Source organism: Corapipo altera, unplaced genomic scaffold (genome assembly GCF_003945725.1).
Source record: "Corapipo altera isolate COAL_440 unplaced genomic scaffold, ASM394572v1 61, whole genome shotgun sequence".
Classification (NCBI taxonomy): Eukaryota; Metazoa; Chordata; class Aves; order Passeriformes; family Pipridae; genus Corapipo; species Corapipo altera.
In genome coordinates, this window is record NW_020884910.1 from 4,227,206 (window position 1) to 4,238,871 (window position 11,666).

The window sequence follows — 11,666 nt, forward strand, 5'->3', positions numbered from 1 at the left end:
ACTGACAGGGTTATCCAGGGTCTTCCTGTCACTGCATGACACATTTGCCTTCCAAAATCCTGTTCCGCACCATCCCTGCCTCCCTGTTCCAATGGAAGAGATGGGTTCACAGCAGAGGGGAGTACAGCAATAAGGCAGCATTCACAAGGTAGAGCAAAATGGTAAACTTGAGTCTTCCCACTACTCAGCTACTGTCCTTATCCCCAGCATCCTTCACAGGCACCACTTGCTCAGGTGAACATCACACCTGGACTCTTCCTTCCTTTAGGGGTTTCAAAGCTGATGGGGAGAGGATTGGATGAAGGATGAACATTCACTGTGGCCTTCAGTCAGAACACAGCATCCTCTCCCTCTGGTGCCATGTGAAGGTGGGATCTAACTGAAACCTTCTCCCTTACAAGGACTGGGCCTCCCAGAAGGTCTATGATTATTTCTCAAGAGAAAGTATAAAATCATAATAGTTTCAGGTATTAGAATGGGACAATTAAGGAAAGACAGAATTCCTGACCCGATTAATACTGCTGAGGAGCTTCCAGTATAATCCCAAATTTGACTTATTTAAATGCCATGGGAACAACAGGTAAATTTCCAAACTGGGAACGAAGTCTTGTTTTTCTTGAGAATGTTGTCTAAATTAGACACAGATTAATTAGTTTTGACACCTTGGCAAAGAAACAGTATCTTACATTTTTTTCATTCATCCTTATCACCACTAATATTCATGGTAACACTATAAAGTGAGGGAACAAGAAAGAGTCAGCTGAAAATTTATTTTTACCAGAAAGGGTTAAAACTAAGGTAGGCTTAGCAGGTTCACAAAGCAAATATTTACAAACACAGAAGCTAGTAACATGTTTCTTTCCTGCGCTGCCTAAGATTGAGCTGAAGAAGACCTCAAGGGGTTACCTAATCTGTGCCAGTCATCTGTGAAAGACGTTTGCTTAATCTGCTACAGGTATCTCCCCACCTTCTGAAGCCATACTTGAGGCACTCCCTTCTGGCACTGAGCACAAAGACAATCCAGAGAACATCTCCCCCAGAAAGGTCTCTCTGATTTCACGAACACCTTGGTTTTCAGGAAAGCACTGAATCTTTGGGATTGAGAGCATGTATTTTCTGTTTGCCCACACCAATTCTCTTGACAAGTTTGACATGTGCCTGCGAGCTCAGCGAAGGTTTACTGCTGTGCTTTGTGGAGGCAAGCACTGCCAGAAGGTCTTTGGAGAATGAGGCACCGGGAGCCCTTGCGAGCAGCTACGAGGCTCTGCTGCTCTCTGCTGGGAAATGCGGGCAGAGCCCGCGTAGGAGGCTGTAACGAGGGAAGAGCTGGATTTGCCAGTATGCTCTGGCGCGGTGTCTGCACGCAAACACTCAGAGCCACCTGTACAAATGCAGACACCTGAGTGCAGTCTTCTCCTCAACGTCGCTGTCCAAAACGGACCCATATCAAAGGCTGCTGGTGCAGGAGCAGTCCGGGTGTAAGCCAGCAGCCTCAGCCACCTCTCTTCCCCTTGCATCCCAGCCCTCTCTACCTCATGCGGGAGCTGGCTTTCTCCACTCTGTTGCACTTACGCCTGCTTTCCTCCCAGGCTGTACTTTCTCAAAAACCCTCTGGACAGAGGGTAGAGCAACTACCCCACCACACAGGTAAGGAACCAATGTGCAGGGCAACCACATGACCCATGGAGAGTCACCAGTCAGCACATGGATGCACAGAGATGTCTCACCAAGGACCCCAGGCCTCTTCCTCACAGCCTGTTTTGTTTTTTTTTTTAATCATCGCTCCATGCCACAAAGCTACTCTTTGCTTACCAGACCTCAGGAAGGCTTTAACTACATCTGTCTGCAACGGTGCAAAACCACAGGTCAGAGAGTCTCGGGATCACAGCACGCCAGGAACCTCGAGGCCACGGCCACAGGTATTGACTGGGCTGCCGCAGCCTCGTGGATTGTGCAGCAGGTGAGCTCACTGCTCCAGCCAGCACCCTCAGCCTGGGCCCGGACAGTAGCTCCTGCACAACAGAGGGGAACAAATTTCCCAGCCTGGTGCTGACTGAGGCCCTCTGCTCCCTTAAGCAATGGCGTTTAATTTTCTAATATGTTTCATCTCATGCATCTCGTTATGATTTTAAAGTAGCAGATGAAGCTACAGGACTTTTAGATAGGCATTTTCAGGATTTGGCTATCATATATTTATATTTATAGCTCAATAAAATAAGAAGAAATATTCAAAGTAAACAGACTGTGGAAAGTGATTTCTTCCAACTCTCCACTGCAGACTTGAAAGAAACCAATCAAAGAGGCTCAGGAGTGGTTTAAGCGTAATTTATTGACCCAAAAGGGGCCGCATTGTTAACCAACATTATTTATAGTGTTATAGTGTTAATGTCTCAAACATCTCTACTGAACAATTGTGTGATATTGCAGGGACAAATGCAATGAGTTACTACAGAGATAGGACAAAACCAGCAGCAGGTCTTTGTTACAGCTGTTAGAAGAAGCATCCTCAGGAGACAGACACTGAATCTCTAATGGCTATCTTATTTCTCTGACAATTTATTTAAGTTTTAACTTAACAGCAGGAATGATAGCCACAGTTACACAGTGACTCCCAATAAAGGAGCATATTGCTGATCTGCAGCTGGTGTTTTCTTATTTATTTCAAGGTCTTTAAGTTCCAGACTTAGCATATGGTGCCATATAAATAATGATATAATAATACGTTTTTGCTTTCCATGTGCCTGGGTAGAAAAAAGCCATGTGATTTATCTTACATGAGCATTGTATTTAAGGCATTATTTTGCTCAGAATTTTTAATGCATTTAAAATGCAGCTTCTGCTTTTTGTAATCTGTTCTTTTGAAAGAATAAACAGAGCAGTGATGTTTATTTAATAGAGTCATTCATCTTAGTTCCTTGTGCAAAATCCAAGCTTTCCAGTCCCAGCAGCCAGATCCCTGCAGTAGGCAGTGGGGTTGGAAATTGAGAGATCTGCTGTTTACCAATGAGGCACAGATGAAAGGAACACACGGGCTCTAGATTTACCCACAGCACAACACCATTTGAAGCCAGCAGGCAGCTGAGAACCACTTAGTCCCATCCAGTAAAGGACAGAGAGGAGAAACCCATGGGAAAACTTCTGTAGGGAGTCATGCTGTGGAGAACACAGCACTCGGATGGCTCAGAACACAACATACACAAGTTTAATATCAAGATGAGTCCTTCAGATAAAACTGTAACTGTAGTTACCAGAGCAAACACCACCACCATAGAGTATGACAGGGATGTAACTGTTCAGAGCTTTCCTTTTAAACCCTTGATAAACGAGCTCTGTGAGCATTACAACTGCAGAAACATCCAGCTAGAGGGCAGGGAAGATCTCAAGTCACACCTCAAGTCTTTCTGGATGTTGCTGTTTTAAGTTTCTAGACTGACTGGCTGCAAAACCTCATCAAGTAAAAACTTCTTGACAGTTACAAGAGTCTTCAAAGCTATAAGTGTTGCAAATGCGGGTTTATAACTGCACAGGTCATTGCAGAACAATCAGAGTATTTTTAAGGGGCATAGAAGACTAACCAGTGAATATTCTACCTGCAAACACAAGCCTGATCCATTGGTCCACAACTCCTGGAGGAAATATGGCAGGGTCCACTAATCAAAGACTGACAACCGCGAACACCAGAGAGCACGCTGTACCCTCTCCCATCGTGTGAGGATTGGATAATCAGTGGAGATTGAAGGAGTTAAATCCTGAAATCTCCCTGAAAGTCCACCCACCCAACAGCCTAAGACCCTTCAATGATTTTACCAATTTTACCCAGAATCTTTCAAGATCTTCCCAAGTGAACACAGACCAAAAAAACCTTCACACTCAAAGAGCCAGAAGTCCCATGCTCTCCGGAACCATCACAGTCACATGGCAAAGTGGGAGAGGCCAGATGTGCTCAGGGGACTCAAGTAATGACCTGGCATCCCATGAGTGCAAACAGCTGTGCTCCAGTGCAAGATGAACTGAGTGGTCAGCATGGTTGAGGAGATGGACAGCACTGTCATAAACCTGTACTGGAGCAGTGGGGCAACTGTTCATCTTAAAAGCTCAACAGCATACCCTGAAAAACACACACAAACTGAGCTGCTCTGAATGGAAGTGACATCTGTATGTTTAGAACAGCTTTTGAAGTCCTATATTTCCCTCCCTCTCACCCCATATAAACCCCCATGGCAGTTTCAGCCATTCGTTTCAATCTCAGCTCTTGCAAGAACCAGAATATGTCAAAAGCTGGTTACTGTAGTAAGCTAGCACAGCTTTTATCTCTATTCCTTTCATCTCCTCTTTGGGGGAAACTGGCAATCTGTTTATTTGCTTTTTCTGATGAAGTTCGTCAGGCAGCACACCAACTGTCTCTGTCCGTGTAAAACTGAGAAGAAAGTACCTCTCACATGAATGCACATGTAAACATTTCTCTTGGCACTCTACTACCCCACCTCTTCCTTCCCTGCTTCCCTTTATGAGCTAATTGACATGTCCTTTTCCATCTGTCCCTCCATGCACAGCTTTTCTCTGCCCTTCTCCTCCAGGCTTCCTCACTACCATGGCAATTATTAACAGGGCCAACAGCAGCAAATGGCTTCCCTGGGCTTTCCTGAATCCCTCATAGGAGCATGGGAATGTCAAAAGGACACTGGAACTCACAGTGAAGTATCTCAGCTCCTTGCGAAACAGAAGGCCAGTGGCAGGCTGGGCTATGGGCAACCTCCCTGCCCTTCCCTGTGCCAAGGGAGGCCCCACAGACGGTTCTCTGGCTCTGGCACAAACCGAGAAACATCTCTGGCTGCTTCGAGGGGAATAATAACACAGGCAAGGAGGTGGCCGCCAGGATCAGAAGCAGAATCAAGACCAGGACCAGAGTTAGTGCCAGGACTAGGGCCAGGGCTAGGCACTGCCAACAATGGCATCCTGGCCTGGATCAGCAACAGTGTGGCCAGCAGGGCTAGGGCACTGATTGTCCCCCTGTATTGGGCACTGGTGAGGCTTCACCTCGAGTCCTGTGTCCAGTTCTGGGCCCCTCACTACAGGAAGGACATTTTGGTGCTGGAGCAAATCCAGAGAGGGGCAACAAAGCTGAAAGAGTCTGGAGCACAAGTCCTATGAGGAGTGTCTGAGGGAACTGGGGTTGTTTAGTCTGGAGAAATGGATGCTCAGGGGGGAACCTCATCACTCTCTACAACTGCCTGAAAGGAGGTTGTAGCCACGTGGGCATCAGTCTCTTCTTACAGGAAGCTAGTGACAGGATGAGAGGATGCCAGCTGCACCAGGGGAGGTTCAGTTTGGATATTAGATCGAAGTTCTTCACATAAAGGGTGATTAGACATTGCAATGGGCTTACCCAGGGAGGTGGTGGGGTCACCATCCCTGGAGCTGCTTAAGGAAAGACTAGACGGGCATTTAGTGCCATGGCGCAGTTGACATGGTGGTGTTCCGCCACAGGTTGGACTCGATGCTCTCAGAGGTCTCTTCCAACTTGACTGATCCTGGGATTCTGGAATTTCCTCACCCGCCACCCGCCCTCCCCTCTTCCCCCCGGCGCTTCCGCCCTGACCCAACATGGCCGCGCGGCACCCGCCGCCCACGTGACCCAGCGGCACCGCCCGCCCACACACGTGACGTCGGTTTCCCCGGCAACCGCCCCGGCGTCCCGCACCGCCACCCCCCCCAAGCCAGCGACGAGCAGCAAAAGGGCGGGCGGGGGCGAAGTGCCCCTTGCCTTGCCCTGCGGACACGGGGGCAGCTGAGGGAGGGCCCCGGCCCCGGGAATCGCCTTCTCCCAGGCAGCTATCAGTAAGACAAAAGGGCACGGTCTTAAGCTCTGCCAGGGGAGTTTTGGATTGGATATTAGGAAGAAATTCTTTGCAGAGAGGATAATCAGGCATTGGAGTGGGCTGCCCAGGGAAGTGGTGGATTCTCCGTCCCTGGAGGTTTTTAAGATGAGGCTGGATGTGGCACTTAGCGCCATGGTCTAGTAACCACGGCGGTAGTGGATCAAGGGTTGGACTTGACGATCTCAGAGGTCCTTTCCAACCCGGCTGATTCTATGATTCTGTGATTCCCGGGCTACACCGAGCAGCTTCCTCGCCGAGTGCCCGGTATCTTTTGTCCGCAGGCTCAACACCCCCTTCTCAATTACAGGGATGGCTTCAGGCAACGCTGCTGTCACCGAGACCCCCAAAACCTTGGAGCAGCCGTGGCTGCTGCCTCCTGCCCCGGACGGGTTTGGAACGGGAGGGAGAAACCGGGCAGGACTCTGCCTGCGCTCAGTCACAGATCTGGGAATGGGAGAGCAGGGCATGGATACAGCACAGCCCACAGCCGGCTGCTCAAGGAGGGAATGGGTGAAGCCTACACAAATTTCGGTGGCTTGCTGCCAGGGAGCAAGTCTGGGGCTGTGCCAAGCAGGGAGAGGAGCCGGGAGCTGAGGGCAACCCCAGCACAGGCAGGTTGCTGGTAAGAGGGATCACCGACGGCCCCAGGCAAGGAAAGGTCATGAATTGAGTCTGGGATCCATCCAAGAGACTTCCATAGAAACAGAACTACCTACAATACATACTTATAGAGTCCCCCTAGGACAACTAGTCAGTAAGTGAGGATCAGGCACAGACCAGTTCTGAACCTGAGCTTAAATGGAGCTCCTCGGATCATGCAGAAGGTGCAGGTGGGGCCAGTCACAGAAATTAAAGCCTATCAGTGCATGTTTTAAGAGGAGTTGCAGCATATTGGCAGAAGGTTACAGTAATGTGATCTATCTGATCTGTGGATGCTTAAAATATTCTTTGTTCTTTATTTGTTAAATGCTTAAAATATTCTTTGTTCTTTATTTGTTAAATATTTTAGCAAGAGCACAACAATCATTCAGAATCCAAAGCGGAAGAATCTAGCATACTGTCAGCTGCTGAATCATCTGAGGACCAGACACCTGTAGTTGAATCCCCACCATCACTGGATGACTTACCTGGGTGTAAAACACCAGCTGTCTGTAGTGGAATTGCCAGTGTCTGCAGATGAGCTGATTACTGAGAAACTACCAGGTTCTGAGGATCAGTTACTGTTCATTGAATAGTCCACATCCAGGGAAAGCTCACCTGAGATCAGATCATCTGTGGGTGAACTGTCAAGTTTTGAAGTCAAGATGTACATGTCTAACTCCACACAGGATGGTAACACATCTGAGGCTGCATCATCGGCAGCAGAGACTGCGTATGAAACACCAGAGCCAACGATATTTGAAAATGCCTATCAAATGTCCATTGATTATGTGGAGAAACATAACATTATGCAGATATTTCAGGTGAAATATATATTTCCTTCTCCTTCCAGAAGCTTAGATGAGAAGCTTGGCCTAAATTTAGCTTGAGCCAAATTATCCCTTCCCCAGATCCCTCCTTGTCCTGTGCTTTCCTAAGTGTAAACTTAGGAAAAGCAGTAAAAAAGGACCCTTGATCATCTTTGGGGTTTGAAAGAGATGCTTGCTGTTTAAAATGCGGATAGTGTTGGAGCAGAAAGTGCAGCCACCCACCTACCCAAGGATCAATAATTCTTTCCTTCTGTCTGTCTCAGGAGATCACAGAAAAATTGGTGTACTCTAAACCCGATGACCCCTTGCAGTTCATACTGATGGAGGTATGGTCTTGCTGAGGCTCAGTGGGGACTGCCTGTTAGGGCCACAACAGAAAGCCAGCTTTGCTGAGCACACTGAAGTCAGGGTCAAGCCAGGACTGCTGTGTCACTGTGTGTCTTCTTGGGAGGAGGAAAAGCACAGGGCAGGAGCAGAGTGCTTGGGATGCAAAGGGCCGTGTATGCTCCAAAAGGAGAGGGAGAGAAGGTACGAGAGTGGGTGAAGAGTTCGGTTTGGGGGAAGGATGGGGTAAATGTGCCCTGGAGTTACCTGAGAAATGAGGGAAGCTTAAGGACAGATATAGGGCCCCTCTGTGACCCTTCCCCAGCTACCTCTATCCTAGACTGGGAGGGAACACTTTTTTGCCCACACATCTCTATTCAGGAGAGCTGTCTCTGCTGATCCTGCAAGGTATTAAAACACAGCTAATTCAAAGTCAGTCAAATTAGACAATAGTTTAGGAGTGAGTAGAAGTATGGGTTGCTTCTTGGGAAAAGGAGGAGGTTAGAGAAAAGAAAGTAGACAGAGAAAGAGAGTGAGTCTTTTCCTTTGTTACCCTCTAGTCAGTCAGGAAAAGCACCATCTTTGTGGTTTGCTGCTGGGTTCATGGTGTACTGAACGCAAAACCTGCAGAGGAATGGCGAGGCAGTTCTGGGCATCAGTGTGTGAGGAAATAAGCTCCCAAATGACCCTTTTCCTTTTCCTTTGTCCAGGTGCAGTCTATGATAGAAGCCAGGCAGGCAGAAATGGAGAGAATATCAGAGGAGAACAAAGATGTGTAGGTGTTTCTAGAAGAGGCCTGCGCACTCCTTTTGGCCCCTACTGACCTTGCTATTGTGATATTGCATCATGCTTTTGTAGTCATTGGCAATAACTTGGAAAAGGTCTGCATGTCTCTGTCTTTCATGTTTTCCCTGTTCTGTATGCTTCTGCTTCCCCTTGGGTTTAAATCCTGCAACCAAATATTGGTATGGAATCACAAACTCAGATCTAAGTGTGCATGGACCTGCATGCACATATGGCATACCTGGAAGAGGCAGGTCTGCTGAACTCCTATGTGGTCTGTGCATACAAATGCATAAGTCCCATATTTAGGCCACTCATAGACTCTGCTTTTCCATGCAGAGAAATCCCACAGCTCAGACAACACAAGCATAAAAGCAAGTAGAATTTAAGAGCAGCCCTGGAAAACCCACAACCCTTTCTTTTTTTCCTGCTGCATTGGTGGCACCACAGCTGTGCAGCTATGCAGCAGCGCCAGTGCCCATCTAATACTTTGATGGGCTGGGTCTGGGCTTTCCCGCTGGCCCCAGAGCTCCTCTGATGCAAGAAGCTGTCTTCTGCCTCTTCCACACACTGGGTGCAGGTGTCACACCCTTAATCATCCCTGTTGGGTACCAACCACTCTGCTTCTTGGGGTTGCCCTACTCGTATCATTGCAAGTACAGTGTATATCTTGATAACAAAAACAGTAAAGCAACAGTTGCACACACCCTTAATGGCTTCAGAAAACATTGTCCCTCAGGAATGTGGGAGGTGAATAAAACTAAACAAACCAAAACCAAGCACTGGTAGCTCAGGAAATTCATCAGAGTCAAGGTATATTTTGCAAACACGTCATTTGAGCTGCTTTTGATTCTTAAAACACAATTCTCATTTTCATACTATCCAAGTGTCTGTTTCCACCCTGATAAGAAAATTTGTCTTTCTTTTTTTTGTATCTTGCCCGAAGATTATTGAAAATGTGCAACAGAGCATACTATTATTTTGGCTTCATGTATTGTGTATGTGCAGTAGATGCCAGATAGTGGTTTTTTTGTCACTAGACTTTTCTCTTTTTTAGGCAAGTGCTCTAATTTTGTGATGGATGGCAGTGTATTCCCAAATGACTGTCTCTATGACTATGAAGAGAACGCCATAGAAACTTCATCTATCTATTTTTAGCTAAAAGTCTGATGATTAGGTTGTGTGATTCTCTGCAGCACAGCTTGGGCCCAAAAAGTCTGAGAATAACAGAGGCAAGTATTTAACATACAAATTCCATGTCTGAGAAGAGTTTCCTTTTTATCTAATGTTCTCAAAAAAAAAAAAAAATCAGTGACTCGTGTTTCCAGGTTAAAGGTAGGTGAGCACCCCTGTCATTCTTAGAGCAGGGAGGTTTTTAAGGTTATTTTGAGCCTAGGGGTGGCTCAAGATTCAGATTCAATCTTCGTTGGTTTTATAAGAGGCTAGGTGTAGACTTAGGCGTCTAGGTCCCACTGAAGTGGTGAGATGCTTTTGAAATCCCTCCTTATCCTTGGCAACTGGAAGAATTAGACACTGAGATTGTTTTTCAGCCTGATATATTTTTGATCAAGAGTTTGTAAGCAGCCCTGTGTATATATGCCCTGTCCTAACGTATCTCTGTGAAACAGGAAACGTGGAAGATGAAGATAGTGGCTGAAGCCTTCTCATCTCTATGGTCATTTGTTGTCCTAGAAGATGGAGAAGTTGGCATGTCTTTGAATTATGTTGTAGAACAGGATTAGGGTGCTTTTGGGTACAGCCTTAACTGTGTGTTTCCTGCTTCTGTCATCTGTGTATTGTATTTTGTTGTTCTGTTTTACTAATGAAAAGCTTTTGACTTGTAATATGTTCTCAGACTATAAGTGTATGCCTTCAGCTTCATGTCATGATTAAGGGAGTTATGCAAGGAAAGATCCTTAATCCCTCTTTCATGTAGGTTGAAGTGAACTGGAAAGCAGTCTTCTTACAGGTGACAGAAATTTTGAAAGAGAGGCCCTACCCAGTGTTCCTCAGCAAACTCAGGGCCAAAATTTTCCTTTGGTGGCCTGGCTACCTTATCTCATGCCAGCAAAGCTGCTGTGTGGTAGCAAGAAGTCTTCCCATTGCACATAAGATAGAGCATCTGTCTTTTCTGCTTCTCAGAAAAGTGAAACAGAAACAATGTTTTCTGTTCATTTCTCTCCTCAGAGAAGAGGTCACTCTCCTTTGGGGAGCAGCAGTTGTATAGAAATGAACGAGGCTGTACTCAGGACAGCTCTTTGGGCCTACATTTGTCATGTGTAAATGGCAAGAGACTGAGGAAGACAGTAGGCTGAGGACAATCCTTCAGCTTTCACTGACTTAGAGGGAGTTGATCAGCTCTGAGCAAGGGCTTTGACCAGAAATCTTGGGGAACAGACCATGAGCTGAGGAGAAATGTCACTTCCTTCACCTTGAGCCTCTCAGATGATTGAATTGTATTTTGAATTGCAGTTTTTCAAGCAAAAAGAAGATCAGGAACTTAATTTTATGAAAACAAAAAAGCATTCTCCAGAATGTTGCAGATTATTGTGTTTAAGCTAGTGTCACCCAGCTGTGCTTTTTTATTTGCTTCAGAGTTCTTCTGAAAAATACACTTTGGTTTTAGAAAAATCCTACTTTATAGTAAAGCACTGCTGTTTGTGTATAAGAAGGCTTTCCTGTGGCAAGGAGGCGAGTTAGATTTCAAATGGAAACTTTTACTGTAGTCTTAATTCCAGAGTGACTGCTCCTTTTCCATAATTTCTTTCTCAAACCATTGGATCCTTATTTCTTCTTCATAAGTGGACGTTTATCAACATGACACTAAACTGTCATTAAATTTCTTGCCTTGAGTGCTCTGAAGGAATTAGCAGTTCATTGTGTGTAACTGAAACTATTCCATATAAGTCCTTATAGCACACTAGTCACAGTATATTTGAATGCTCTCCAGAGTGTGCTAAGCAACGTGACTAACATCTGTTGTTTGCTCTTTTTCCTCTCCACAAGGGAGATGTCTGTGCACTGAAGTACATTCTTTTGAAAAGGGTGGTTTGTGGGTTTTTTTACCCACACCTGTGTGTTGCTGTGTGCTTCTAATGGATAAGGATAGATCATAGAGTGAAAAGCGTGGAAGTTGGAGGTAATTTGTAGTTCCCAAGGATGATTACTCCTCAGTATGAGCTGGACACCGAGAAAGTACATTATTTTGAAG

At 46.1% G+C, this 11,666-nt stretch overlaps 1 protein-coding gene across 2 annotated transcripts; it reads left to right on the forward strand.

The window, feature by feature from the left end:
* The first annotated feature begins 5,688 nt into the window (after positions 1-5,688).
* TEX55 (testis expressed 55) lies at positions 5,689-9,869 on the forward strand. Of its 2 annotated transcripts, none has more exons than XM_027653720.1 (5): positions 5,689-5,838; positions 6,889-7,342; positions 7,612-7,674; positions 8,383-8,447; positions 9,513-9,869. In XM_027653720.1, the coding sequence occupies exons 2-5, from the start codon at positions 7,184-7,186 to the stop codon at positions 9,523-9,525; spliced, it is 300 nt and encodes a 99-aa protein (XP_027509521.1). In that variant the 5' UTR covers positions 5,689-5,838; positions 6,889-7,183; the 3' UTR covers positions 9,526-9,869. The 2 variants fall into 2 exon arrangements, with proteins under 2 accessions (XP_027509521.1, XP_027509522.1); XM_027653721.1 differs by lacking the exon at positions 5,689-5,838 and adding an exon at positions 6,106-6,143.
* Positions 9,870-11,666: the final 1,797 nt, after the last annotated feature.